This window comes from Takifugu flavidus, chromosome 9 (assembly GCF_003711565.1).
Source record: "Takifugu flavidus isolate HTHZ2018 chromosome 9, ASM371156v2, whole genome shotgun sequence".
Taxonomy (NCBI): Eukaryota; Metazoa; Chordata; class Actinopteri; order Tetraodontiformes; family Tetraodontidae; genus Takifugu; species Takifugu flavidus.
Genome location: NC_079528.1, coordinates 361,599 through 388,470, shown reverse-complemented (window position 1 = coordinate 388,470; position 26,872 = coordinate 361,599). Strand labels below are relative to the sequence as shown.

General features: G+C 46.1%; 3 protein-coding genes across 4 annotated transcripts; 1 reads left to right on the top strand and 2 right to left on the bottom strand.

The window, feature by feature from the left end:
- Positions 1-2,161: 2,161 nt before the first annotated feature.
- On the top strand, positions 2,162-6,559 carry LOC130530890 (rho GTPase-activating protein 22-like). The gene is made up of 2 exons (XM_057042428.1): positions 2,162-4,503; positions 5,356-6,559. Exons 1-2 carry the CDS (start codon positions 3,683-3,685, stop codon positions 5,591-5,593), a joined length of 1,059 nt encoding a protein of 352 aa, XP_056898408.1. The 5' UTR covers positions 2,162-3,682; the 3' UTR covers positions 5,594-6,559.
- On the bottom strand, positions 5,653-14,169 carry mapk9 (mitogen-activated protein kinase 9). 2 transcript variants are annotated; one of them, XM_057042425.1, is made up of 12 exons: positions 13,981-14,169; positions 11,590-11,736; positions 11,288-11,417; positions 10,882-10,940; positions 10,608-10,746; positions 10,276-10,441; positions 8,962-9,033; positions 8,448-8,630; positions 8,036-8,160; positions 7,883-7,946; positions 7,550-7,621; positions 5,653-7,442 (listed from the first exon to the last, which is right to left on the bottom strand). In XM_057042425.1, the coding sequence occupies exons 2-12, from the start codon at positions 11,703-11,705 to the stop codon at positions 7,306-7,308; spliced, it is 1,263 nt and encodes a 420-aa protein (XP_056898405.1). In that variant the 5' UTR covers positions 11,706-11,736; positions 13,981-14,169; the 3' UTR covers positions 5,653-7,305. The 2 variants fall into 2 exon arrangements, with proteins under 2 accessions (XP_056898405.1, XP_056898406.1); XM_057042426.1 differs by lacking the exon at positions 13,981-14,169 and adding an exon at positions 13,553-13,939.
- A 792-nt stretch (positions 14,170-14,961) lies between these two features.
- Positions 14,962-26,504, bottom strand: gfpt2 (glutamine-fructose-6-phosphate transaminase 2). Its single transcript, XM_057042424.1, has 19 exons — positions 26,299-26,504; positions 25,278-25,385; positions 24,551-24,658; positions 24,109-24,234; positions 23,404-23,462; positions 22,392-22,526; positions 20,984-21,045; positions 19,753-19,832; positions 18,805-18,922; positions 18,512-18,675; positions 18,218-18,313; positions 17,840-17,937; positions 17,577-17,697; positions 17,258-17,415; positions 16,980-17,094; positions 16,778-16,905; positions 16,514-16,681; positions 16,272-16,433; positions 14,962-15,251 (listed from the first exon to the last, which is right to left on the bottom strand). Exons 1-19 carry the CDS (start codon positions 26,303-26,305, stop codon positions 15,207-15,209), a joined length of 2,058 nt encoding a protein of 685 aa, XP_056898404.1. The 5' UTR covers positions 26,306-26,504; the 3' UTR covers positions 14,962-15,206.
- Between the last annotated feature and the right edge of the window lie 368 nt (positions 26,505-26,872).

Below are 26,872 nucleotides of genomic sequence, written 5' to 3'. Positions count from 1 at the left end.
ACGCTTGGAAATGTGCCAAGAATATTATCGCTGAGAGTGATTGCTCTTCACCTACACTGAAATATATTTGCTGTGGTGTGCGCATGTGTGTGTGTGTGTGTGTGTGTGTGTGTGTGCCTGTGTGTGTGAAAACATGCAGAAAGGCTCAGGATGACCCTCTTCACCTTTGACACCTCTCCCATCATCTTCGCTGACCAGTTGACCCAGTACGGTCTCCCACAGCAACAATGAGACTAGCTCGTGAGCCGAGGCCTCCCAGTATTCAGTGGCACACACAGACACACACACACACACACACACACACACACACGCACACACACACACACACACACTTGGAAATATGCCAAGAATATTATCGCTGAGAGTGATTGCTCTTCACCTACACTGAAATATATTTGCTGTGGTGTGCGTGTGTGTGTGTGTATGTGTGTGTGTGTGTATGTGTGTGAAAACATGCAGAAAGGCTCAGGATGACCCTCTTCACTTTTGACACCTCTCCCATCATCTTCACTCCCAGCTGACCAGTTGACCCAGTACGGTCTCCCACAGCAACAATGAGACTAGCTAGTGAGCCGAGGCCTCCCAGTATTCAGTGGCACACACAGACACACACACACACACACACACACACACACACACACACCCACACCACAGCAAATATATTTCAGTGTAGGTGACACACACCTTGTTGGTTATTCAACAGCTCAATGGTCAAACACTGACTGGGCCTGATTCAGGCTCCCTCAATCGATCACTGATTTAATGCATCGAATCACTCGTGTGTGAGGTATCAAAGGCTCTGACGCTGTCTGCTCGGTCTAACTGGCAACACTGGTTTGGCTAATCCTATGATTCACCTCTACTGCAGATTTGGTTACATTGATTGGTTTATTGATTTGCTGATCTTTCTTGCCTGTGAATCATCCTTTTAAACCCTTCCTCTCAGAAGCTTCCGTGCAGTAATCAGGCGCGATAAATCTGATTTATCCCCTTTAAAAGCCGTTTTCCTGCTCCCAGCTCGTCTGTGGAGGCTCCCACAGTGCAGAGAAGAGCAACCCCACGTGATCTTCCGCAAGCCTCCTCCTCTATTGACACCGCTTCCATTCCATCTCCTCCCTCCTTCGGTTCCTCGCTGTTTCTGTCTGCCAGCTACTCCCCCTCCTGCTCCACCCCCACTGATAGCCAGGAAACCACCAGATAGAGCCATCCTTCAACCAAAGCCTCAAAACCTTACCAAATTTGATCATATTTACACGCTTCACCTCCATTTCTGCTTTTTTGTCCATCTAATTTTTATTCCACTGACTTTGACTTGTGTCCATACAGGACAACTCTGGGACATGTTGGCTGCAGATATGCCTCACATCACACCTTCACCACTCGCTGGGGGGGGGGGGGGTGCAGTCAGTCACAAAGGCAGGTGGGTCATTAAAGGTGTTGCTCAAAAAGGGTCCCCATGGCAACTGCCTAGGCTGTTAATTGGTTGTCTAAATGTGTGATAACAAAAATAAATAAATAAAGCCTACAAGCGATAAAAAGCTTCTTTTAGCAGGCAGATGTCTGCAGCTGTGGCGAGAAGCAGAGGTGTGTTTTTGATAATCCAATTCAGCATCGCAGCGACGTACCCACGCTGGTGACGCACGAGCGGCAGACAGGCACACGGGTGCAGAGCGACAGTCAGACGCTTGCAGGGGAGATGGAGATGAGAGGTAACTACTGTACTCATGACAGCAGCAAAGGATGGCAGATGTAGCCAATCCTGGCGTGATTTCGTGTTACACCTGCACGGTGGGTTCATGCACCGCACGTACATGATGCAACACGCATCCTTGTGCAGCTCAAAGAGATGCGTTCTAGTATCCTACCGACCAAGGCCATCTTAAGTTCCTCCCCATCCAGACGTGTGCTGAAATAACCACCCTTCCTCTCATCTGTCTGCCTTTATTATTTAGAACACGGGGTCTGCGTTGCTATGGATCCTGTCGTTATGGCTACAAACAACTATGCAGATGTAGAGGGAGGCAGAGGAGGAGGAGGAGGAGGAGGAGGAGGAGGAGGAGGAGTGCAGGGAACAATGTGGGTCCTTGAGAGGACCGGGCAGTCCAGGAGGTTACAGCTGTGATGGGCTGCTGCGGTTCCAGCAAGATGAAGTTTGGCGGTGACAGACGGAGGTCAGGGCAAAGCCTCGGAGGGACAGGAGACAGAGTAGAGTGCATCGTTCCGGGTTGCACTTTTCTTTTATGGCCGCCCTTGACGTCTCAATCTGGACACTTGAAAGCATTTCAAAGTTTCAGCACGGCAGCAGAATAGTTCACATATTCGCCATGCCGACGCACGTCTGCGTGTGCGCGCGTGGCGTTGGAGGACAGAGGGAGATTTCCATTTGGCTGATAACAGCGGTGCTTTCACATTGTAAACATGCAGGATAAAATATGCAGCAGCAGACACACTTCAAGGTTATTTTAGGTTCCCTTATAAAAAAAACCAAACAAACAAGAAAACAGAGAAACACCGAGACATTTGTAAAATGTAACCAGCTATTTTTTTGAAAGCTGCGAAACACATTCGCTTCGTCAGTACAGTTACGGCCGTGGTTATAAAGATTTACATATCTTGTTATTTAAATTCTGCATGAGCACAGCAGAAGCCTGTTAGCCTGTTAGCTGTAGGTCAGCATCACAAGAAAAACACACAGAAATGCCTGAAAATCAAATAGCTGTTTTTATCTATTTAATTTGTTATTTTTTTAGTCTGCAGTCATTGAATTGTCTTCGTGCCAGTATTTGACTGCAGTCGTGTTTCTATAAGGACAGAATGTCTTTACTTGTTTAATTAACACACCAAAACATATCTGGTCTTTATGATGCCAAAAATAAGGCTGTTTGTTCAAAGCGTGGCATCATTTCCATGTGCGCCACGTTGAAAAGGCTGTGCACAACACCGCGAGCAGCGCCACCTGCTGGTAAAACCGCACTACTTCCGACATTTGAGGGTTTTCTCCGCATATTCTCAGTCTCTGCTTATTTCTCTGGTTTTATGAGTGACAATAGGAGAAAAAAGATCTAATCATCTAGTTTCTCCCTCTTTTAAAATTCTTATTACTTTTCTTGACATTGGTGAGCAGTCTGCAGCAAGACAGCTCCGAATTTATCAAATTTTAAATCCCCGAAGAGATTTCACTGCACAGATCGTGTGTGTGTCTGTGCGTGTGTGCAGATTATTTGGTTCATTGTGTGTCTTTCGTATTTTGCGCCCATGGCCACTGTCTATTTCTGTGGCTGCAGTTATGTGTGACTGTCTTTAGGAATGAGCCAGACTACATTACACTCCCTGGTCCCTCCCAGGAGCTGCGCTTTAGTAACAGCTGAGGTCAGTTCTGCTTAAAGACACACACACACACACACACACACACACACACAACACACACACACACACACACACACACACACACACACACACACAGCAACCTGCCGACCAGCCACTTCACAGCAGACAGAAGCCAGGGGGTGCAGAGCTGCTGCACCTTGCTGTCTGATCTATCCATCAGCAACCGTTGCAGCATCCTGAATTACGCTGACAAAACAAAAAAATCCAATGACTGAAAGCCAGTTACAGCAGACGGACGAGGGAAGGGTAGTTGTCTGACACTTGCAGCGCCTACAGGTGCCGACCAGGTTGGATCATGGAGCTGCGTTGTCTTCCAAATGAGACCCCAACCACAGCCAGTTCCTGCTCCACGGACCCCCTATACGACAACTGCCCACCGTTCGTACAGCGAGGGAGGGGAAAGGAAGTGCAGAGCAGGGTTGTGTGTGCAGCTGTAACCAGACTCCCAGGCTCCTGCAGCCCTCTGACCGCTCTGGCCCCGGCTGAGGTTCCCACAGTGGTCAGTGAGGGAAGAGGGGCTGGCCCCAGGCCAGACCACAGCTACTGCAGCTGGAGGGAAGACTTGGGAAGACAGGGACCTCAGGGAACAAGAGGCGGGGAGATAGGACATGGCAGCTGCTGGGGGGCTGAGGATCCGAACCAGAGTCCAGCGCTGTCACAAAGTATGGAGCACTGCAGCGCACTCTCTGTGTACGATAACCTCCCTGATGCCGCTACCCCCAACAGCCCCCGACAGCTAACAGAGATGCAAGCAAGCTTCCACGGGAACCTGCAGGAGCAGATGTACCAGGCCTGGGTTCCAGGGCAGCTCCAGGGACTGAGGGATGAAGAAGGAGTGAGTGATTACAACAGCATCTGGTCTTCCTGTGAGATCATCCTCAACGACCAGGACAAGGAGCATGAAGAAGAGGGACACTGGGTCCAAACGCCCCCTTCTCAACAGCAGGTATCTCCTCAGGTATCTCCCGCTGAAGATCAGGCTGCGTGGGCTCCAGCTGGAGTCCCCCCACCGGTCCCCCTGGCTGACCCCTCTGCCAGTGCCCTCCGGAGCCTCCTCACCAGCCTCCAACAGCAGATAGTCAAACAGAGGGAGGAGTACGAGGGCCGAATACTCAGGTAGTATCTTGAGTTCATCTCCATCATTGAGAACAGACAACGGCAAAGAGACAAAAAATAAAGAATGCAAAGGTATAGAAGACATTTCTAGATATCCTAAAGTTTCCCATGAGCCGCAGATTAATTATCTACGGTAAAGTCCTGGAAATGGGTCTGAGGTAGCACTGACCTCGAAGACAAATGTGTCTTGTTTGACAAGAAACATTTGGTTATGTAACATGCTTGAGCTAATTTAAGGGGTCCATGCTGCTGACCTAGACACAACACATACCTCATTTATTACCGATATAGAAAGAGCGAGCGAGGTCAGTGCTGCGGGTCGGCACAGTTGAGAGGACTACGAGACGTTTCAAATACAAAATGGAGCCCAAAAATGTAAAATTTCAGCTCAAATTAATTGTACAGTTGAAATCAAACCGGCCTCAAGTGACCACTGAAATACATGAAGCATAAACTCAGATCACACGTGATTACGTTGATCCATGAGGTAGAAAGTACAGAGAAAAAGTTAAATATAGAGTTGAACTTTTGAAAAAAAAGACTTTAAATTAAAGGTGAAAGTCACCAGGATGAATAATAAGCAGTTTTCTTAATATTAAAATTCTGGCAATAAATGAACTTCAGTATCAGAGCAGGTCAGCATATTTTAGTGCAGGGGTACATTTTTTCTGAGGACATTTAAAAGGAGCTTTAGGACCACTGAAAATGTAAAATGGAGATGAATTAAAGAATGAAAAGCTAACTTTCACCTACATTCCCTCAAATCCTTAATGTCCTTTAAACTAACCGCTTCAGAATATTGGGACTATATTCAAACCCGACCGTCTCACACCGATATCCTTGTGCTCTCAGCCTGGAACAAAGAAACGAGGAGCTGCAGGTGGAGGTGGTCCAGCTGAAATCAAACCTTTCCCAGCAGCGCCGCTGGTACCAGGCGGTCCAGGCCAAGATTGGGGATTCGGAGAGAGCGCGAGCTGCTGCGGACCGACGCAACGCGACTCTGCAGAGGGAGATGGAGCAGTTCTTCGACACGTTCGGAGAGCTGAACACCGAGGCCAAGAAGACGGAATGGATAGTCAAGAGTTTCTGAGCAAACAGTAACACAGACGACTCAGGATCCAGTAGCGTAGACGAGGAATGACAAGCACATTATTGATGATCAGTTTATTAGGTGGGTAACGGCAACAGACGTTGACTGGTTTTTTTGTTTGTTTCCTTTTTTTGTCAAAGTTGCAATTACACGAGACATTTCTGAAAAGGAGAAGCCAACTGAACACAAGGATGAGGTGAACAGTGTAAACAAACAGCCTTTTCTTTTGTGATAAACCCAGAATCTTGTTTTCGAGGAGTCTGGAGCGAAACGGCCACTCCTCCGGTCATTAAGGCATGGCTGAAAGAATCAGGACATGAGTTATAAATGGAAACTATAGTGTACGGCACCGTCCCCCGGGACGCCATAGTGTCATAGTTCTGCAAGTCCACCACAGTGTGCAAGCGGCGCTGCACAGAAGCAGCTCCAAAAGTTCAGTTTCCAACTTGACCTCTGAGGTCCTGGGACTCACTCAGGACTCAGGAGTTACATCCACACCAGACGCCTGCTTTTTTATCCTGGGACCAGCTTCCCCCACAACCGTCACTTCATCCAGGGCACGGAAGAGGTCGCGAAGGACTCCGCACGCACAGTTTGATGACACAAACAGGCTCACGAGGCCAAAAAACAAAAGGCATCCAAATGAAGGTTCCAAGAGCATCGAGGTTCTCTAACAACTCACAACTGATCAGAGTTAGGTTCTATGAGGAACTACAGTATTCTATTAACATCACTGATGCCTTCATGCAAGTGTAACACCATGATTTGTGTTTTACTGTCATATCAATTCTACGTGTGGTGGCTGATGGATTTTCTGGATTCCCTGTGCTAATGGAATGGTTTGGAGAGGTTGAAGCCAATGCAGCGATGGGATGAAGTGTCAGGCTTAATTTACATCAGCCTCAATGTGATCGTGTGCAACACTTTGCAAGAACACAAAATAAATACGTTTTTTTTGCATCTCAATTTCACATAATAACAATGCGTCATTTGGATATAAACTAGATCCGTTGGTACCTCACGTCATAGGGGGGTTCTGAAGACTTTTTCTACTAGTGACATATCCACAGCAACTACGAATGCCAAAGCCTGACATCTTGAAATTACAGTACATTATTTCAGGAAATAAAACTTTAACACTGCAAATGTCGTTTCCCAGATTTGACAAAAGGGAAAGCTGCGAGTCACTCAAGCTAAAAAACTGTGCACGAGGAGATGAGCAATACTGTTAGTTAGCTAAAGGTGGGACGATGGCACCAAATGAGGCGCGACTGACTTCCCAGCTTCTATTGAGCCTGGTGTAACATGCAGGAGAGCAGCAGGCAGCTGTGGTCAATGTTCAGCATCTGTCTGCTCTGATATCATCACAAATAAAAAGCGGAGGCCAAACAAATTGTACATTTGCTATAAAAATAAAACTATTAAAATCCAGGCATACCAAACAAGCAATGATACCATGAAAATCTCTAGTCATGTACAGTGTACTCCATCAGAATGAACCACAAGGATTGGCTAACTGTCACGTGGGCAGCTCTCTCAACATAATCTGGAGTTGAAAAGTATCAGCGGAATCACAGAAATAAAGCAAATAGAAAAATAGACCTATTCTTCGAGGTTGAGAGGGAAGCGTGGATGCACAGAATCATGAAATAACAAAGAGATAATGAAGGCGGTGGTGTTGATTTGTATATATGACCAACTGCTCCAGATGTTCACTGACACTCGTCCAGCGGTCCCGTCAGTGTGTCGATGCTGCTGCTGTCTGTGTCGGAGGCCAAGGTTTGCTCCGTGGACATGGACGAGATGTCGTTGGCCGATGACGACTGGGAGGCGGAGACCGACACCACGTCTGGTACAACAGACACACAAAGGATCCAGTGGATCGGAGGTTAGATGCTTTTACCGGTGGGCTAGCTGTCTCCTGTTGCTTAATGCTGCGGTTAATGATGAAGATACCTGAGCAATCCTCTTTCATTAGTCCATTCTTGTTCCTCTCCTCCCAGTCAATCACTTCCTCATAAATGAGCTCTGCAGAAAAACACAAAGCAGACCAGTGCAGCAGGTCTATCTTCAAGGTCACAAGCAAACTTATCTTTCTACAAATTCACCAGAGCATTAATTACTTTGCCATAATACTGTCAAGACCTTTTAACAAGGGCAACTCTGTTAAAATTAGCATCAATATGGTGATCGTGAGGATGAGGGTCACCCATCATGCTGATTTTGAATAAGAAAAACTCAAATTGTCTGCACTTCCGGAGTCCCTCTGTAGGGGGCAGCACCTCCTACCTTTCCACTGCTCGATCGTGTGCTCTCTTTCTTCCAGCTGCTTATCCGATATCTGGGGAGGAGGCTTCACATCGAAAGAAACGCTCAAATCAGTTAAGTTGGAGCTCCTATACTGACAAGAAAAACACTCCACTGCAGGAACGGTTTCCTCACCGCGTCCGCCTCTGCCGGATCGTACCACACATGGATGTACGGGTGGTTGAGGGCTTCCTCCACAGAGATGCGGCATTCTGGATCAATGACCAGCATTTTGGACAGCAGGTCCCGTGCTTGACTTGCTGTTGTTGCAACAAAGGAGAGTGTTGGTGTGGAAAAACGCCCAGAGCGCCGCTTCATTTAAGCGATCCTCATGAGAAGTGTTGACATCCTGTTGCAGTGCTGGGCAGCACCACTGGGAATGTCGGGATGTGTTTTCTGGTTCATGAGGCACGATGTCTAACTCTAAATGCCACAGATTAGTGCAGCTGCATACAAGGGCCAGGGCATGTATTTCACTACAGCGATATTAAAAAAGCTGGTGATGAATCACGGTGAATTTAAATGCAACTTTCATGAAATATCTTACTTTTTAACTTGTCGTGCTCCGAGTCAGAAGGAAAAGCCCAGTCGGGGAAGAGCTCTGTGAAGCTGACTCCGGGATACTGTGGTTTGTTCATCACGTAGTTCCTAACAGTCTCCATCAGTCGGTTCATAAATTCCAGGTTGGGTGTGCCCAGAACCTCAATGACCTTATTCCACTGGTCGATGTCTGAAGAGCTCGTTCATTATGGAAACCCAGCAGCATGGACGTGACAGCAACAGTGGAACCAGAGGGAAACAACTGGAAGATTCTTATCAACTAAAAAGATTTAGGCATTATTTAAAGTCCCTAAGACACTTTAGGGGCAAATCAGTTTTACATTTATGAATCCAGGCTGTTGTTAATTAAGAGCACAGTCCTGCTTAAATGAATAAATCCCAGTAAAAAGTGATTCAGCAGATTTTTGTCGGATGTCTCAGCAGAGGAATGTCTTTTTTCAAGAGAGGTTTTAAGATGGAAATAAATGGGGTCAGTGAGAGGCACGAGCTGTGAAGGATACGGTCGGTGCCCTGGAAGATGACGCTGCCCTTCACCATTTCTCCCATGATGCACCCCACTGACCATATGTCCACTGAAACCAGAAAACAAAGCCATGAGACAAACACCACCTATTGCAGACAACAACAACAACCTCCACGGGCTGCAGAGATGGACGCCACGCTTCGAGGTTCAGATCAGAATGATGTGAGATACACGCAGAGCCGGCTCCTGTTAGTCGGGTCGGCCTAAAGCGGTGGCGCCGCGGCCTGCTGCTTTAATCATATGCATTCCCAGACTGGCTTTCTTCCCTCTCTGGCTCTGGAGTCGGCCTCCGCCTCCCAGGTCCTTTTCCTCGCCTCTGCAGCTCAGCTTATCAGTTTGCACAGCTGTTGCTTTCTCCAGTGCTCAGTGGAAAAGGATGTCGACTCTCACTCTGGGCTCTACAGCCGCAGCATGTAGCCAGGAGCCTTGACATGCTGCCGTCCATCCACACACTCAAGTGGAGCGACAGAGCTCTGGCGCCTCCACATTAAGTAAACTTCCCACGTTCAAGTCAGCAAACAACAATGTAGAAATCTGTCACCGTTTATGGGGAGCTGACGTGCTTCATGAATCAACATACAACGTTTGTAAAAGTGATTTGACGTCTTCGTAGGTGTGGATGTTGCGTATTTGCGCTTGTTTTGTCGTGTGCTGCTGGCACTGGAGCAACAGTAGACAACAGATGATCGTTTCTCACCACAACTGAATCACTCCGCCCTTAAAAACAACATCTATTTTCCCGTAGGGTCTTGTGTGATGAAGCTTGGAGACCAACATGGTGAAATCCTTTCCAGGAAAAGGGGAAACTGTGAGATCATTTTTTTCGGTCGTAACAGCAAAAGCAGCCGTGTTGATGGCCTGGCCTCATTTCTTCTCTCCTCCATGTTTCCTATAATTGAACACATCTGAGCGGGCCGCTTTCATCCTGCCTAATCGCGCATCCACAAAGGTCCAGGGTACTTTTTGAAGCTGAAACGCAATCCCTCAGTATCCTAATTAAATATAAAATAAAAGCTGGACTTCAGAGATGGAAATGATGTGCCTGCTCATCTACATAAGAGAGGGGAAATGAGAGCCGGTCAGGTCACTCAAGACCGAGGCTCGCTTGTATTCTGAAAGTCTTTTTTACTACCTTTGAAATGAGCCATGAATGACATGAAAAGGACTCAAGTTGTAACAATTACTTCAGATGATCTTTTCCCATCTGCTGATGTGACGCTGCACTCATGTTGAAACTAACAAGTGTGCCACAGGATGGATTAAAAGCACTATAAGAGAGTTTCTTCATTACCATTTTCCTTGTACTTCATTCCCAGTATGACCTCTGGGGCACGGTAGTATCTGGTCACCACGTAGGGGGTCATCATGAAGTTAGTGCAGGCCGTCCTAGCCAGACCAAAATCCAAGATCTTTAGAGTGCAGTCTGACTTCACCACGATGTTACTGGGCTTCAAGTCCTGGGGGGAAGGTAGAAACCCATGCATTTATTTTTAAAAAGGGAATATACTGTATATTATTAATAAATTAAGCTCATGTTTCACTGCCCCCATCAGTAATGTAGCTAACTGTATTCAAAGCAGAGAGCAGACAAACGTGAGCGGTGGCGCTGCTGTCCTGTGTTACCCTGTGAATGATGCCAGCAGAGTGCAGGTGCCTGATGCCACATAGGATCTGGTACAGCAGATAGGACATCCTCTCATGGTCCAGGTCCATGTGGATCACCTGACACAGGTTGGCGTCCATCAGCTCCATCACAAGGTAACTACAAGATAGGAAATGGAAAAGAAGAAAGATGCAGCACAGCAGGTTCAACCCATGCAACATTCCAAAATAAATAGCTATTTCTGAACTTGAATCCTTAAAAAACAACGACGAGGAAGTTCTTGGAGCCACTCACAGGTCCTGGAACTCCTCCAGGGACTTCTGAGGCGTGAACACATTGATCAGACGGATGATCTGCAGGCACAGACAGGCCATTAGTCCACTCTCTTACTCACCAATCTACATCCACTTCACTGCAGAGAGCAGAGCACTAAGAAGGTCTAGATTCACTCTGACTCACGCTCACTCCCCCGCTCCCTTTTCAAATGTTGTTTTCCATCATTTCGATGCCGTCACAAACGTAACGTTTTAACTGAGGAGTTCCATAAACGAGCCAAATTCCCCTTAAGATATCATTATTCCTCTATCAAATGAGTCCATCATAATTGGTTTTCTTTTGTGATTTCCAGAATCCAAATTCCACTACCTGCATCACAAATGTGAAACACGTGAATCAAGCTGTTGTTTAGTTCGTTTCTTACGTTCTTGTGGTTGACACATTTGAGCAGCACCAGTTCCCTGTAGGCACGCTTGGCATGGGTCTGGTTCTGGAAAGGCCGGCACAACTTTTTCACTGCCACTGGTATACCGAGCACTGTGTCCAGAGCAGAGCTGGTCACGGGGTCGAGGAGGGAAAAGCCAGAACAGAAAAGGTCATTTTAATAAAATGAATGCCTGTTCACAAGCAGCAACTCACTGATAAATAAAGAGAAATCCTACTTTCATCAGGATCTTAACCTGCACATATAATCACCATTGTGCTAATAAAAGTGCAGCTTCTCACCAGACGATACCCTGGGCCCCCGAGCCGATGGCACGGAGCTGCTGGTAGCGTTTGAGGACAGTGAAGGTGGAGTCTCCCACCTGAACACTGTAGAAATGCCCCTCTTCCTCACTCATCCTGCTGAAGAGTCAGGACCACCAACACTGTCTGCAGCAGGAGGAACAACAAGCAGACAGAAAGAAGTAAGCACCGATGGATCCCTGATCAGAGCGGGAGACCTCATCAGGAGCTCAGCCCCTGATCCCGAGGCCGGCTCCACCACCAGTAAACTCATGCTGACACACGCTGGCAGCACGAGTCTTTGTGCATTTGCGTTATCCAGCATTGCTACTTGCTACCACATGATGAACACAGGAACTGACCTCGCATACCATAATATCCAGACATCAAGCCGAGATCCTTATTAACTCATTATTACCGGACCCCCCCCCCCCCCCCATAGCAGCAGTCTGTAATATTTCAAATATTACCATGTTGTAACCTATGACGTATGAATATAACAGAAGACGCATTGGGGCCTCTGGGGTTCCTCTTCCAGAAGCCGTTCCCTGTCCAGTGAACTCTGTGACACGGCCCCGCAGGGTTGTAGTCATGACGGTGACCTTCACATTGCCCTCAGTTGGGCTATTGAACCCCCCCCGCCCCGTCCATCTCCCACAGATTCACCCTCCCATACAAATACTAAACAACACAGGAGCAGAGATACGTCCACAAACATCTGAGCGTTCCCTTTCGTTTTTTGGGATAAACACCAGAGAGAGTATGTGCTCGGGCGCAGGGAAGAGTTCCAAGCGTCACTCTGCTGCAAAATGCGGCGTGTTCCTCTATTCTCTGTGACGTTCCTCCTCTGCTCTAGGTCCAGCTGGTTCCTCTACAGCACCAGAGGAGAGGAGGAGCACCAAAGTCCTTCACTCCCTCTGAACTTCTCCTCTCCCTGCTGCTTCCCCAAAGACGTCCACGCTGCCAAATGTATTTTGGATTATGAGGAGCCTGCAGATCTTTACCGTTTCGTTTTTGTTGATCTGGAATGCTGCCGCAGCAGCGACTGCTCGTCTGTTTGGTCTTAATTACATTCTAAAGTCGTCCCAATGTCGAAGGCAGAATGGTTCATAAACCAGATTTAGCACATTGCAATTATTCATGCACCAAATATCCTCCAACATGTTTTTCCACTGTGGCATTTGCTCTTTGCAGTTTTAATCAAAGTGCTACGTTTCATTTGTGTAACGTGGATTGTCAAGGTATAAAATTAATTTTGCTGACCAGGCACGGCGTTTGTAAAGCAGCAGAGTATTGAGAATGCTCAAGCAGTAAAACGTGGCCGTTAATTCAAAAACACATCAATCACTCTCACCACAACAGAATAAACCAACATTTACAACAATGAACTTGGCAATACGAGTAACTTCCACAGCTAATTAAACACAATGAGTCAGCACTGGAACAAAACCAGCCTAACCCACTGCAGGTTACTACGGTATGAAGGTAAACTATTCAAATCAACCAGTGCCATCGCCCCAATCATCATTAGAGCAACAGCAGTGGAACTGGAGAGTCGTAAAATGACTTTAATGCAACTGAGAACAACGTGGGATGGTATTTAGATATGCCACAGCTAACCGTGCCATTCATTCTAGGACAGGTCGGGCCATGCCGGGCCAGGCTAGGAGGCTGACGCGGCCTTGGCTCGAGTGCTCGTCTGGATGGAGGACATTAGGATTAGGATGGCCCGAAGACTCAGCATCTCACCCTGATATAACAAAACAAAGGAAGGACAGAAAACGGCATCTATTCTGCTGCTGCACTACTGCTGGCCTGGGCACAGCTCCGCCGAGCAGGAAAAAATGTTGCAGATAGGAAAACACATGACATCTACGCATTTTAGACAATCCAGGTCAATTATTTAGTGCACATGACAAAGTAGAGCAAGGTGAAATCCAACACTGATCAATGACATCATCACCTGGTTTTGTCAATGCCAGTCACCGGCTGAGCCGTCAGTGGATTAAAGTAAGGTCAGGTCTTTGGCAAATACTGCAAACCGAGTGATAGATTACAAAAATCTCACACACACACACACACACACACACACAGAAGGAAGAGAGAGAGAGGGAGGGAGAGAGAGAAGTATGAAGTCACCCGTGTATGACACACCGCGGCCGCTGCAACGCGAGCGTTCAGCGCCTCAACAGTCAGAAAATACCGACCAAACACCCCCGACACCGACGCTGGGCGGATTCGCGTATCGTCTGGTATCCGTCAACCCAAAGTTGCGTCCCCCCACTCTCCCCTGGCTCCTCTGCCTGTGGCGGCGACAATGCGGTAGACGGCCCGGGCAGAACTGGAACCACCGACGGACCAACGGACAGCAGAGGACGCGGACAGACCTACCTTCTCCGGTCGCCGTTTCCGGGACACTCCCATGCATCGAAAACACAGATAAAACGCCGCGTCCGTCTTTAAGGTGCGGCGCGGACTTGGAAAAGTTTCGGAGAACGGGCTGTCACTCGACAGACGTGACTCCAGTTCCAGGCTACTTCAGCGGCGCCGCGGAAGGACGGAGGCGGCGGGGAAGCGCGCCGCGGCAGGCGGGGGGCGGGCGAGCGTGCCGGTGACGTCATCACGCACACAGCACGTACGGGCAAAAGTCGGCCTTTCCACAACACCGATAATAATACTAACAATCATGTTTTTGAATATAAAATATTTTATTGATCAGTCGTGCCAGATTATGCGATTTCTACCGTAGAAAATATAAACATGGATACAAAAATCAAGTCCCTTAAATTTCTAAAATCAGATACACGGTCATATAATTATTACTACTGTAAACCCATTCAAAAAGTATTGTATTATTGAAAATGGAGGTACACTTTATTTGCTGCATGTGTTCTTCAATGTGTAAAGCTATAAAAATGCTCCATGTTACAGTTTAGAATGTCTTAAGGGGAAATGGAGTTTGACTTCAGAAAATGCCATTAAATAAATTGGCAATATTTTCTTTTGAAATAAAAATAATATGACATGATAATAGAAATGTATGAAATCAATCCAATACATGGTCAAGACTGAAAGATAAACCGGTGTGTTTTGTAAAAAGATACTTTAGAGATGAATGGCCCAGTTCGCTAAAATGAATAATTAAGGGCCTTCTAACTCCGAAACCTCTCTGTAATAAGACTGTTAAATTCTAACTTTTCCAGTCATGCAAATATAGTCTGAAAACATCACGCAAGGCGTGATTGTGTACATTCATAATGCACTTTTGGTCCCAATATTGCACGACTATAAATACTTTAGTTCATTACCTTTCTGCCATATTTCTGTGTGCTGTTTTGGCTCAATTTAAGACAAAAGTCACAGCAAGCTGGGTTGGAAGTGTGAATGTCATTTTCATACATGGTTCTGTGAGGTCACTGGCACTTTGTCAACAGTGTGTTGGATACACTTCACATTACAATGTATGCAAAATCTCACTGCATCATAAAAGATCTCCCCTCATTCATGCTCTCCCCTGCAAACACACACACACACGCACACACTTGCATAAACACATTAAATTGCACTACTTCATTGCAAATCTTGGAGGATTCTCTCCCTTCTCCTGGGTGTTGTATTTACTCCACAGTCACAGACTTGGCTAAGTTTCTCGGAAAGTCGACCTGCAAAAAGATTAGAGAAGCAAAGATGAAAATACTGTAGATTCCATCCTTTAAGAGGTTTTCTATGTGAAAAATACTGCGGAGATATTTAATAAGGGTTGGTCTACGTACAAACTTGTATAGTATGTGAATAATTAACTAGCTGCAGCTGTCCCTCAGAATGTTCTGCATGTGTAAGAAAATTCTTTAGTGCTCACAATGAGATTATTACAACCACACATTCTGTCATTGCTCTCGTGTCCATGACATTTACATGGTTTTCATTTTTTTAATGCCATCTTTGCATTTCAAGTGTGGGAAAAGGATCGCCTCATAGGGCAGCACCTTCTCATCTGGTAAATTAACCAATCACACACATTCATGCACAGAGCTGATGAGCTTCTGCTTAAGTTTTAAGCGACAGCATAATTATTAAACAAAAATCCAGCTAGCTGCTGGTTGCCTCTCAATTACTGGTTGAAATGGGAACACATTTGTGTCTAGAAAGTCTCACCACAGCTTAATTAGTGGTCCTGCTTACAAATACACCATGGAGACAAAAGTGGATTTTAAGCATTACTGGGAAGATATTAAAATGACTATTAAATATAAATTTTGAAAAGAAAGGTGGGAAAAAGTAATTATAGTGCTAAAGAGAAATCCTGATCTGCAAAATTCAGAGCTTTTCGACTTGGCAAAATCATGAAATGAAACAAAGATAGTAATAAAGAGAACAAAACACTATATTGGAGAGTCCAACTTAAAGCCCAGGCCAGCATTAGTTTAACAAAAAAGATTTAAATGGACATTTTCTCGATGTGCATGTCTAACACAGACGTTTCTGTGATTATGGCTCCAATATAAATTCCGCCTCAAGGTGTCTGACTATCAAAAATAAAAAAATTAATCGCAATCAAACGCTACCAAAAGTAGGACGTCGTAGTTTAACACGAGCTTCTATAATCAGTTATCTTTCCTCACATTATCGGTGACGCTAGTAACCGAAACAAATGTCACTGTGGTCCTTTTCGCGTGACTTACGTCATATCCTCGTAAGACTGCCAGATGGAAGGACAGGAGCTGCAGGGGGATAACGCTGAGGATGCCCTGCAGGCAGTCCACAGTCTGTGGCAGCTCAATGGTCTGGTAGGCGATCTGACTGATTTCAGGGTCATCCTGGCAACAGAGGATGATGGGTCGCCCCTGGTGTGGACACAACCAGAGGTCAGCCATGTGCCAGTAACACATCATTCACTGTGTGTATTGTGTTTCCCAGAGCTTACTGATCTGGCCGTGACTTGCTGCAGAGCATTCTGGCACTTGTTGTAGCAGGCATCCCTCATGATGATCATGATGACGGGCATTTCTTTGTCCACGAGGGCCAGAGGTCCGTGCTTCAGCTCACCGGCCAGGATGCCCTCGGAGTGCATGTAAGTGATCTCCTTGATTTTCTGTATTTGAAAAAATTAAAGTAAGACGAGGCAGAGAGCACCTGACATTCCGACGCTGTTATACTGTGTGACGGTTGATTTGGTTATGCTACTCACCAGCGCCCCCTCGAGGCATGTGGCGTAGTGGAACCCTCGACCCATGACCAAAAGCGATTTCTGCTGATACAGTTCGTTTGCAATGGCCTTAATCTTGTCATCCAGGGACAAAACTTTCTTAATCAGCTCTATGCGAGACAAACAGTATTTTAACAGAAGAACAGAATAAGGCAAAATGTCAGTTTCTGCTTTCCAGACTGACCTGGTAGCACCCTAAAACCATTGATGATCTCCAGTCTTCTAGGCTGCAGGGACAACTTGTCCTCACTCATCATCAGGGCAAACATGACGAGAGCCACGAACTGACTGGTGTAGGCCTGGATCACATACAGGAAGACAAGCGCACATCCCCAGAATGAGAGGAATTCTCCAAGGACATATTGCGATACAGGCTCAAGAGTAATAGATAATAACTAGCAACTTTATTGTTTCAGGTTTTATTTCATTCTGATTTATGTTTCATGGAATTAGAAGGCCTACCTTGGTGCTAGCCACTCCGATTTCAGGACCAGCATTGACGTGGACGCCACAGTTGGTTTCTCTGCAGATGGAGCTGCCCACAGTGTTGGTTATACCAACTGTGAGGGCGCCGTTTTTCTTGCAGTAGCGCAACGCCATCAGGGTGTCTGCTGTCTCTCCTGAGGAAAATTTGGGATTGCGTAAAAGAAAATGTATGATTATGGTACAGGATGGGGAGAGAGTCTCGCTTTTAAGGCCTTTTCATATCCAAAAATGTCTGAAATTAGCAGGCAGTGAAACGAGTGAGGGTGGGAATTTAGCGCTTTTGTGCGCCGCTCACCTGATTGGCTGATGAAGAAGCACACGTCATCCCTGAAAACAGGTGTGTTGCGGTCCAAGAAATCGCTTGCCAGCTCCACCATGACAGGCAGTTCTGTCAGCTCTTCAAGGACCTGCCGGGTCTGAACATAAGGAAACCACTCCTGTTACAACCAACTATCACCGTTTTATAAAAAAAAATAAAAAGGTTTAGAAATTAACACCAAACATTCTAATGGGATTAATTTAACTACATTCTAACACAAGCATGTATCTTTGACTCACAGCCACCGCAGCGTGGAAGCTAGTGCCACAGCCAATCATCATTAGTCGTTTGCACCGCTTGATTTCCTTCAGGTGATCCTTCAACCCACCAAGAATCACTAAAAAAACAGGCCACAGACTTATGTCAAACACTCCGCTGCTCCCTGACTGCATGTGTAAGGGCCCAGTGCACACATTCCAAGCAGAACATTCATACAGGTGTATTACTTGGTCAAAATTGTCTTGCAACTAATAACCATGTCAAGTCTATTCCATGGTTTCGTTCCTTTTAATAGCAATGTTAATTGAATGAGGTATTGGCTTAGTGACAAAAAAGATTTAATTTATTCCTGCAGTTACTACAAGGATTTTAAAAGCTTGAAAGGGCTTTTTGATCACCTTTGTTGCTGTCAAAACAAATGCGTCCTCTCATGGTGTTGACTACTGTCTCTGGCTGCTCAAAGATCTCCTTCTGCATGTAAGAATCGAAGTTGCCTGCAAAGCAGATGATCAGATATGAATCAGCTGAGATATGGGGAGGACTGAGCGTCTATGCAGCGGCGCCCTCTTCAACCAGCAGGGGGCGCAAATGTTACCGTAGAAAAAGCAGGATTTGATTTGCAACACAGTCTGCGTGCAGGCAGTTTTTGTTTTTTAGATGCCTTGTTCATAAACCTCTTCTTTAAAACTGACCTTTCATGATCTGCTGCAGCTCCATCTGTAAGGTCTGGATTGCCCTTACTGGATCCTCACCAGCCTGTCGGTTGACTCTGTGGATTGAGAGGTTCCCGTTGGTCACCACTGCAATGTCGTCATCCTCCATGTACAGCACCTTGTTGGTGTGTTCAATGATGGCACTGTGGGAGGACGAAACAGGGATATTTAAAAATGATGTCCACTGCTATGATGGCAAAAGGCCTTAAACGTGAGTGAAATGAACGTCATGACCTCAGATTTGCAACGAAACACTTGTTAACATCCCTCACCTCGCATCTGAGGCAAAATAATACTCCACACTCTTGCCATCGCTCACAGAGTTGATCGCGGTAGAGGAGTCTGGACGGTTATGGGTGTTCTTCCCCTGGATTCCGTCCTTGAAGTGAGCTTGAGGGTTAAAAGTCAGAGGCCTAGGGTCAAAGGTCTGAGCTGCAAGTGACTAAAAGAAATATGCTAAGCATTTAAAGCCTGTCTTCTGTGATCAGCTTATTACTGCTGTGCTGAGACTTTGAGCAGTAGAGATGTTTTTAAAACGGCCTTAAAATGATAATCCAAACTTTGCAACATATATAAAATGATCTGAAACCAACTGTTCCTTTCTGAATGGTTCCCCAATTTTACCAACATTGGCAAATCCCTTCGGTTCCCCTTATTCTGTCTATATTTATTTTCACTTTTAGGATATAGGACACAATTTAGTGAATCTTCCTGTTAATTATTTCTCTAAAAACTGGTACACACAAGCTGTTCCCTCAAAGGAAGGAAACTGTCAGCAGAAACTGGGGTTAACCACAAGGAACCTATCTGTGTTAATTTTGGCATGAACAATTTTCATTATTGGGAAACCATAAAAACAATTCGTGCTGCCCGGATCTCTGATCTGCACTTTGGCCTCATCTCGACTGAGTCATCAAAATTCATAAAATGTACATAGAACGATAGGATGACAACAGTTCTGTGTACAACAGTGGCTGAGAAGCAACACATAGAAGGAAAAGGATAATAAACATTTATGACAACCAAGTCTTTCCTTATTTGCTCTTATCAGGGTGAGTGAATCTGTAACAACAGCCGACAACAGAGAAATTTCAGATCTTTTCTCAGCACGTTTAGGGAGATTAAAGATTCAAGATGCTCCTATAGCATGAGTAGATCTGTGTGTGTGTGTGTTTAGGTTGTAGTCCAATTGCAGAGGCAGCCAGAGGAGCAGGACTCACCGCCATTGTACTGAACTTGGATGTTGTCGGTCAACAGCTCTTCCTCGCTTCGCACTCCGATGAGCAGCGGACTTCCTCTCCTGTTTGAACATGTAAGAAGGGTCAGTGGAGGCGAACGGCGGTGTGGAGATGAAGGTCAGGGTCAGACATGTTCACAAGTGCTTTCGTTTGAACAAATGAGATGCTGTTAACCTTGGAGGACCTCTCATCTCTTTCCTCACCGCCCAATTAAAACCATCTACGCCCACACCTACAACATCATGACTGATAGTGTCTGTAACTGCTGGTTGATTCAAGGGGGGCTGGGGCTTAAAAAGGAAGCTCAAACATGTGGTTGATGTACAGTATGTACCCCAAGAAAGCCAAGAAGAGACAGAGATAAACAACATAATTATTACCGAATGGGTAAATGGTGGGAAAAAAGGCCAACGCATGCAGCTAATATTAAACTCCACCTCCCACCACATCCCTAGTAGCACACTCCTGCTTTGACACATTTGCTTTCATTTCTGTGGAACTCCAGCGTTCCAAAGCTCCTCCTCTTGTCTTTGTAGTTGGCCATCTCATTCATGCCCTTTCCCCACTCACAACTCTGCCCTTTGTCCCGAACTGGAGTGTTTGCCAGGGTCCAACTCCATCTTAGATTATGAAATGTATTTTCCAGACCACAAATGCCAGTCCTCTTAGCTGCCATGCATCTCTCACAGCTACCTTTCTTTTTTCTCCCATTCAACCGAAACTCCTCTGACCTGGAACAACACGGTGATCCGCAGAAGGATAGAAAGTAAAAAGGAACGATAAGAGGTGATTAACCAGGAATCTTCCTGGGAGGCCACTTTTCTAGGAAGCAAAACAGGAAACTCTAGACTTCCATTGCTGACTCACAGAAAGGTCATCACGTGGCCAGCAGCTCAGAGACGGAGAACATGGACTCATCTCAACAGCCGAGATGGAATTCAGTTGAATGGGAATTCGGGGAAATGACACTTGAGAAAAGAAATTTAAAAAATCCCACCCGACCTGATTCACCGTAAAAGCAAAGTCAGCGGTTTTGGTGAAACAGGATGAACCAGAGTTAAAGGTGTCGCCACAGAGAACATTTGGGATTGCCTCACTGCAGCAGCAGCAGGGATGACTCACAGAGAGCCTCATTCACTGTCCGCAAAAATATGGATTCAAAGGTGCACGGGCTCGTGCACGCGCACGTGTGTGTGTGCATGAGTGTACTAACCTGGTTGCCACAGCCTCTTCGGGGAAATGGCGACTTTTAAACACCAGAGCGAAGGCCCCCTCCTGGGAAGAAAAGGATGCGGAGCAAACACAGAGTTTACATGAGAGTGATGAAGCCCCGACACAGCAGAAGGTGATTAGGAGGCAAGGAAACAAAAGCCCGTCTGAGATATTGAAATAAAACCGTCAAGAAAAAGTAAAGCCAGTGTTCCTGGGAGGTGTGGAACATTTCAAACATACATTTCCTGAACACAAATGAGGTTTCTGCATCGCTGGGGCTCGGTGGAGTTTCATTTTTTTGGTGAGGGTTTGGAAGTTGCGGGACTGATAGGTTAAAGACTCGATTGTATAACCTCAGCTGTGTTTCGAAAGCACGGTCTGGCTGCACGGCTTCCTGTGGTGGTTAGAACAGAACTGGCTGTGTGTGTGTGTGTTTGTGTGTGGTTTTGAGAGTGGGCCGTAGAAGCAGGCAGAGGGGAGAGAGACAGAGGGGCTCCGAGGCCGTGAGGCTCGTGTTGCTATCTGGTTCCTATTAGTGCAAATCCTAAAGGCCCACGCTTGCCTCCCCTGTCCTTCAGAAGAGTCCACTCAAGCCAACAGAGGAAAGCTCTGACGCGCAGAAGTCCTCATGGAAAAGGGAGGTGCGCTCCGACCAGCGGTGACTTCAGCGCTGCTTGGGTGGTTGCTACAGAAACGGTTTTTGTGATGTATACAGGAGTTTAACAGACTGAATATTTGTCTGTCTGCAGACTCATGGGAATCGTGTGCATGACACATCCGATGATGCTGCATTACTAACCTTAAAAATCATGGAAAACTACTTTCAAACGCACCAAACAAGTTGAGGGCGACCTTTTCCAAAACAGCACGAAACCACAAGTGACCAAATATTGTCTGGTATGAAAGAGTTGGACCGGGGTTGCATTTGTACCCAGCTTAACAACAACAGCAGCGATATGATCTCCTGGCTACGACCCGATGGCATCTGGACTCGTCCGTTGCTGATTTCTGCAAAGATGAGCCATAAACAGAACAGCTCCTGCTGCTCCGACATCACCTGAACAGATCCTCAAAGCCACACGTCCTAACGTGTCCTAATGTCAGTGATGATGTCTTCAGTCAAGGTCGGGATTACTGTCCTGAGCAGCTGATGAGCTGCTGCTCTAGTCCACCTTAATCAATCACCTCATTGATTGCAACTGAGCAAATGCGCACACACACACACACGAAAATACACCCGGATGGTGCGTAGGGATGCTAAAAGCTAAGACACTCGTGATGGTTAAATAAAGATGTTGACTGTCTGAGCGGACCAGGACAGATTCAGGCTCTAACACAAAAACGCGGTCTCATGTTTTAAAACATCGGTGCTTTTCAGTTGTAACATTAGGTATCGTGCATCTGCTCACCAGTTGCTGAATAACTTGCTCCACCAGGGTGGAAAAGGTGACGCTCTCCCCCTCCCGGTTGTCATAGACGTACTTGATCAATTTTGGGATCACTTCAGTGTCCGTTTCTGACTCAAATTCGTATCCTTTGGTGATCTGTGAAGGGACACGGTTAAGATTTATTACTAGGCAGACTTCTCATATGAGCCCTGCTGCAATTGCTCACATTTTTTTTGAACTCTAAATGCTATATTAAAGTTGATGATAAATAAATCACGCTAATTGCCTGCTTCATATAGATAAATGATTATGATAATGAAATGATAATGCTAAAGTGTTGCAGAACAAGCGAGCGTTTGCAGCAGGATAATGAATTCACGTGCAACTGTAGTAAGAAAGAGTTGTATTATTAACCTTGGAGACTCAATAACCTCTCGTGCTTTGTCGGTTCGGGGCGGCTGATTAGGAATCCCAGGTATTTACCATCAGCCGAGGTCGTTAACAGGGCTGTTGCTGCCACTTCTCATCACTTATCTCTATGTGTCAACTTCAACGTCTGTTATTTACGTCCTCGAGCAACTGCAATGGCCGTCATTACACAGCTGGGAAGACGCAAGGGTTATCACTGGCCCCGATAAAACCAGGCTGAAGACCAGCGAGGGAGAACTAGGCAAGCCCAGAACTACTCAGATGATTCATTGTTTTTCTTAAGTAAATCCACTTTCAGTTTGTGACTCAGCAACTCCATTATTCAACATATATTACCTCCCGCCCGTTAAAGCATTTATGATTGAACTAATAGCAGGGTTATATATACCGAGCTGTAGGTCAGATGTCAATCTTGTCTCTGACACTGATAATCTGACATACAGACCAAATATAGATCAGCCCATGTTTTCAGGCTCATCTGCTTTAGGCGGACAGTGTGATGCAGGTTAATCTCGTGTCCCGTGAGCTGGGCGTGAACACCGCGGAGGGTCGTGGCGCCTTTGTCAGCGCACATGTCACAGTTGACAGCTTCGCTCTGACTCACCAGGTACGCCCGCAGCTCTTTGTAGTTGGTGATGATGCCATTGTGGATGACGACAAACGCTGTGAAAGCAGCAGTAAACACATCAGACAAAAGAGACCGAAAATCGATCTACCTGATGATCCTGTTAATTCACCTATGCGCTCCTGATCTGGATTCACCCTGGACAGATGTTTACACTCTCAGAGCTGAATCCACACTAGGCTGCATACCCACGTTTGTGGAAACATTTTAAATGATATGAAAACCATAGAAAGATGTAAATAGTAGAGCTAAATCTAGAACCCCAATCAGGGTTCCTATCAATAACTACCAGGGAAGAATGAGATTGATTTATAACACACTACTAATGGCTGTCAGAAAGAATCTGTGAGGTGTAGTCTAACATGATTTTACGGGCAGATACACCTTAGTCTACAGCCAAGGTGCATGTTGACACACCTTTGACTGTCAAAGCTTGTTTCTATATTTGTCCATAAGGCATTCACCCATTGTTGTGAGGATCAGTTGAGACACGCTAACCACTATTGCAAGAATAGTTTCATTATTCAGGGCAGGTCTCAGATTAAAGGCCTTCTGGTGCTATTTAAAGCAGCTACTGTTTCTGCTGAAGAAGCAATTGTTATTGCGAAAATCTTCCACAGCAAAAGTGCAGCGTTTGATGGAAACCTGATCAAATGTCAATCAGTGCGCGTCAGTAGGCGTTACCGTTGTCCTTGTCGGAGCGGTGAGGGTGGCTGTTGGCGATGCTGGGCTCTCCGTGCGTGGCCCATCGAGTGTGAGCGATGCCGAAGTGTGTGAAGAGCTCCTCGTCCAGGTCCAGCGAGTCTTTCTCTGGAGACACAAGCATAATATTCATCAATACTTATGAGGACAGCAGGCAAAGTTCACAGTCACATCACACAAGAAAGCATAAAATATATATTATTACCTTAAAAACAACGTATTCTGTAATTAACATTTGCAGTCAGATTGATGTTTAAAGAAAAATGAAGCCAATGCTAATTTATATGAGAGGATTTATATCTTTTGTTAACCTGGTTTTGTTACAGGTCCCAGAAAATGAATTGTAAATTCTATGGATGTCATGTAAGTGAATCAGATTTCATAAGAAATCAAGCGTGATGATAAATGTAAAGCGTGGACTCACTGTACAGCTCCTCGTCCAGAGCCTTGACCTTCCCTGACTTCTTGATCAGGCAGATGGATTTGCTGTGGATGTCAGTGTCGGACTTGTTGGGACCATCGACGGCGATGCCTGCAAACAAGGCCGAGAGTCGGAATACGTGGTGGCTGGGAGTGACTGTGGCTTTACAGGCTATATGCCCAGTTATATTTATCGAGGGAGTGTATTTGTCTACCTGTGCCAGAAGCAGGAAATCATCACGGAGTTGTGACCTTAATTCTGAAGTAGAGGCGCTGAGTGTGTGTCTACATGTGTCAATATTCAGGGAGCAGGATGTTGCTGTTTAGTGTCGTGTGCAGTGAAAGAAGGATTGATTCACACAGGCAGGATCTACTTTCACAGGTTGCCCAGGATCTCAGTTATTACAATAGGTGTAGGCTGATATACAGGTTTGTCCTCATTCGTGGTAATGAAAGCATGTCACCAGACATAATGCCTTGGGACCGTCCCTCTGACGTATCCTGTAGGTGCAGTTTCATAGCAGGCCATGTTCATGCTTTAGTTGGCATAGACATGTAGATCAAAAGCCTCCCAAAACAGTCCAAACAGGCCAGGAGCCTTTAGAGCTAATGGTGATATTTATGGACCTGACGCACAGGTGTTGGCAGGAAGCACTATAAGCAGTTCTGTGTGTGTGTGTGTGTGTGTGTGTGTGTGTGTGTGTAGCGTTGTGGAGCTGTGTGCCTTATACCTGCTGAATCGTACCCTCTGTACTCCAGCCTCTGCAGTCCCTTCACCAGAGTCTCAAATATCTCCTTTCTGGTGCGAGGCACTCGGTAATTCAGGTAGGCAAAGATCCCTTTTAGAAACAGAGAAGGAATTCTGTGAGATGTTCTGGTCTTTACGGAGGCTTGGAAAGAGCACAACAGCATCCTCAGAGAAAAACTTGAACGCGCTGGAGTTTTCCATTGCAATCCGCTTCCCGGAGAAGAGTTCTGCTGAATCTGATGATTATTCACGTCGACCACATCGTGATGCCACAAACAAAATGGGAGAAGTGGAATTTTGACAGGAAGGATACCATTACGGAGACATTTCAGTAATTTGACCACAACAGTGACAGTAAGATGCTGCTAAGATGGCTGAGTGTGCGTGCGTGCGTGCGTGCGTGCGTGTGTACGTGTAGTGTACGTGTGTGTGCAGGAATGTCTCAGCCGGGCTTGTGAAGACACAGCTGACCATTGACTGGCGCACATTGGCGCAGTGTTGGATCCAGCAGGTAGCTGACCGCTCCCGGCTACCTTGGCACTTCAAATACTAAATCTTAACACACCCCACCCCCACCCCTCCCTCCCCCAACACTTTCGGACAGTTAGAAGGCACTATATGCAAAAACGGCTCCGCTAGTGCGCGGAGAACTTTTGTTAAGCATTTGTATGGTGGAAAACTTCGCCCATTCGGCCGCACTCCTGACACGTAGCACTGCAAGCTCCTCGGGCACCCACACACGAGAAGAGAGGCGCTGCTGGTCCGTCCAGCAACTTTGACGTCCATTATAATACTGTAGCGACACGATAGCGCAACAGACTAAACCATCAACAGACGAGACCATCAACAGACTAAACCATCAACAGACTAAACCATCTCGACGTTACCAGACATTTGTGACATATTCCCGTCCGTGTGGCTTGGCATGCGTAATACTTGCGTAGAATTTCTTCCAATGAATAAAAAAAACTCTAACTTTATTTACTCTGTACAGGACAACTCACCACACATCGTTTATGCTTTGTTCTTTCCCGTGGTTGTCGAACCGTTCAGAGACTTGACGCTGGATGCTTCCCTCCGTCTGCGGTGTTAATGCTGCTGCACACTCCCACCAGCCGATTTAAAGGATGTTTCCTGGAGACGGGGCGGCTCCACCTCCAGCTGCTCGTGCATCCAGCTGCTCGTGCACGCCTGACACACGTCCATTTCTCATTTACCCAGCTGTTTGATCAAGTTACTTTCTGAGGCGTTTTTCGAATCACGCGTTTTATTTGCTGTGCTTGCTGTGTGTTATTACACAGTTCACGCAAGTGTCTGCGCGCACTTATTTCCCTCAATTCTAAATCAAATATAGATGGCGTGTTTCTGAGAACTAGGTAGAAGAAGGAAAGTGAATGCAAATTCTGCAGTTCTTTGAGTTTTGAAATGAGGTGCCAGCAGAGGATTTCAGGGAATCGACAGAAAGGAAGTTCACCACAGTTTTTCTTCATCTGCTGACCAGCAGAGTTTCGAGCACACAGGACCCGTGAGTTTGAAATCTTTGATGATTGAGACCACATGAAAGACGCTGGATTCCCT

Excerpts from the sequence above, each read along its gene's own strand:
- LOC130530890 (XM_057042428.1), top strand. The coding sequence starts at position 3,683 with ATGGAGCTGCGTTGTCTTCCAAATGAGACCCCAACCACAGCCAGTTCC. Across the intron at positions 4,504-5,355 it reads TACGAGGGCCGAATACTCAG|CCTGGAACAAAGAAACGAGG; the intron begins GTAGTATCTTGA and ends TTGTGCTCTCAG.
- mapk9 (XM_057042425.1), bottom strand. The coding sequence starts at position 11,705 with ATGAGTGAGGAAGAGGGGCATTTCTACAGTGTTCAGGTGGGAGACTCC. Across the intron at positions 8,631-8,961 it reads CATCTTCCAGGGCACCGACC|ACATCGACCAGTGGAATAAG; the intron begins GTATCCTTCACA and ends CGAGCTCTTCAG. Across the intron at positions 7,947-8,035 it reads ATCCGGCAGAGGCGGACGCG|CCTCCTCCCCAGATATCGGA; the intron begins GTGAGGAAACCG and ends TTCGATGTGAAG.
- gfpt2 (XM_057042424.1), bottom strand. Across the intron at positions 18,676-18,804 it reads TATTTTGCCTCAGATGCGAG|TGCCATCATTGAACACACCA; the intron begins GTGAGGGATGTT and ends GTCCTCCCACAG. Across the intron at positions 16,434-16,513 it reads AGCAAGTCACGGCCAGATCA|GGGCGACCCATCATCCTCTG; the intron begins GTAAGCTCTGGG and ends TGTCCACACCAG.